At 44.9% G+C, this 2,500-nt stretch overlaps 1 protein-coding gene across 1 annotated transcript in view; it reads right to left on the bottom strand.

Annotated features, from left to right (window-relative positions):
- Positions 1 to 1,716, bottom strand: part of LOC106807403 (zinc metalloproteinase nas-36-like) — a gene marked incomplete at its 5' end in the record, with an annotated part of 12,364 nt that extends 10,648 nt beyond the window's left edge. Inside the window, 2 exon segments of the mRNA XM_014809720.1 lie at positions 766 to 946; positions 1,618 to 1,716. Of these exon segments, the coding sequence (XP_014665206.1) occupies positions 766 to 946; positions 1,618 to 1,716 (280 nt within the window).
- Between the last annotated feature and the right edge of the window lie 784 nt (positions 1,717 to 2,500).

The raw sequence follows: 2,500 nt of genomic DNA, 5'->3' as shown, positions 1-2,500 counted from the left end.
TGGAATAGGTCGGAGGGCGAGAGCCCTCTGATAAATCTATTATAAATCTGATATCAAACGTTTGATTGTTTGATACATGAAGCAGATTGATTTGACATGTATACAATTTCAACCCCTATCGACTCTTTTCAATCAAAGCTTTACGATGCATAAACACTGGGCGATAATGGAAAAAATCGCAAGATAAATGAATTATATATATATATATATAATGAACTGAGAGTGAATAGACGTAGAAAGAATAATAGTTCGTTATTCAATAGAGTCGTAGGTTTAAAATAGATTTAGTTGTCACGCGCATGTGTGAATCGTTTAAGACTAGTAAGCTGGCCACCAACACTCAATCAACACTTCGAACTGTTTGTTGCCATTATCTGGTTATCAAATTTTATCAAAGTGAATAGACGTAGAAAGAATAATAGTTGTTATTCAATAGAGTCGTAGGTTTAAAATAGATTTAGTTGTCACGCGCATGTGTGAATCGTTTAGGACTAGTAAGCTGGCCACCAATAAATAATAACATCAACACTTCGAACTGTTTGTTGCCATTATCTGGTTATCAAATTTAGCACGAATTGCTGCTCACGTATTGCTCGAAATCCCGTAACGTAACGCGAAACATGCCAACGTGAATGACTCATTTCTAACATACCGTTAGTGTCCTCGCCTCCCCCCACCAAGCTGTCAAAGTCAATTGAACTACGCTTACAATCAATTACATTGCAATAGCAACGCTAGATGGCGCGATCTGCCAAGGCCTCATACCCGTGTGCGATATCATATATGCTATTGGGTTAGACGAGTCCCAGCGTCGCCGCGAGCCCATTATCAGCTTTCTCTTCACGCGGTTTCTATCAGCAACCGACTTTGATAGCAGCGGCAGTACGTCCTCTGCTGTCGCGACGATGTCTCCTTCAAATAGACCATTCGAGTTGTGAATGATCACCTGCAAAAGAAAAAGCGCTCCCTGGTGTATGCGAGTAGAGGACAATATATGAGTGCATGGCGCCTAAAACGAAGTGTCGTGCGATATTCATTCATTTATCTGATTATGTAATTTTTTTAATAAATACTACTTCTACACTTTTCGTGTACGAACTACAATTAGAAACCTTAGCAACATTGGATATTAAATACTTGCACGTAGTGCTTCTATAATGGTGGAGACAGCCCTATCGACATTCTATATTTATGAGAGAGAGAGAGAGAGAGAGAGAGAACCAAAAAGGCCTCCAATGTTCACGCACGAGTAACAGATTTTGAATTGTACAATATGTCCAAATGTACAATGAGTTAATATTCCCTGCAGTATTAGCAAACATCATGGACAGACGATAATAAGCTTGTAGACTCTATTTTACATCTTTTCATTGTATCGCATTCACTCGCCATTCATTTACTCGTTTTGAAAGCATAGTTTATCACAATGATGTTAACGCTCCTAACGTAATGAAACGCAGCGTAAACTAATGCGATGCAATGCTAACGTACTTAACTCAACGTAATGTCTTTGTAAAAGCAGTGTTGTAATTACGTTTACGTGCCTAAAAAACGTTGGGCCGTCCTTGAAAATACGTGACATTTCAATGCATATTATATAAATGTCTCATAACCTACGTTCGCAAGCCCATGAGCTTCGCCAAGTTCAGTGTATAGTTGTTGAATCGCTGCCGCTACCATATCGTATTCCTCCTGGCTCCTTCCTCGAAGAAGATCCTTAGCGATTAGTAGAATAATGTCATAATATATTAATCAAAACGATCAATAGTATCAACAAGCCACGCAGTAATTACATCCAAGCTGTTGGGTCAGCTTGCGTTAATTGTTCAATATTAATAGCAGTTCAATGCACGCTGGCCGATGTATCAATCGGGGTAAGCTGTGATGAGTAAGATACAACATCGCGGAAGATTGCAATTGATTGACGCACTATTTATTCTCATATAGGATTACGTCTGTGTGCTGATGCGCCCGCCCACACACACACACACACACGCACGCACACACACGCACGCACACACACGCACGCGCACACATAGCCGCACACGCGCACGCACGCGCACACACGAGCACGTACACACACGCGCGCGCACGCACACACACACACACGCACACACACGCACGCGCACACATAGCCGCACACGCGCACGCACGCGCACACACGAGCACGTACACACACGCGCGCGCACGCACACACACACACACGCACACACACGCACGCGCACACATAGCCGCACACGCGCACGCACGCGCACACACGAGCACGTACACACACGCGCGCGCACGCACACACACACACACGCACACACACGCACGCGCACACATAGCCGCACACGCGCACGCACGCGCACACACGAGCACGTACACACACGCGCGCGCACGCACACACACACACACGCACACACACGCACGCGCACACATAGCCGCACACGCGCACGCACGCGCACACACGAGCACGTACACACACGCGCGCGCACGCACACACACACACACACGCACA

The sequence above is a fragment of the Priapulus caudatus genome, unplaced genomic scaffold (assembly GCF_000485595.1).
Source record: "Priapulus caudatus unplaced genomic scaffold, Priapulus_caudatus-5.0.1 Scaffold212, whole genome shotgun sequence".
Classification (NCBI taxonomy): Eukaryota; Metazoa; Priapulida; class Priapulimorpha; order Priapulimorphida; family Priapulidae; genus Priapulus; species Priapulus caudatus.
The sequence above is the reverse complement of the archived record's forward strand: the minus strand, read 5'-3'. Positions and strand labels throughout refer to the sequence as shown.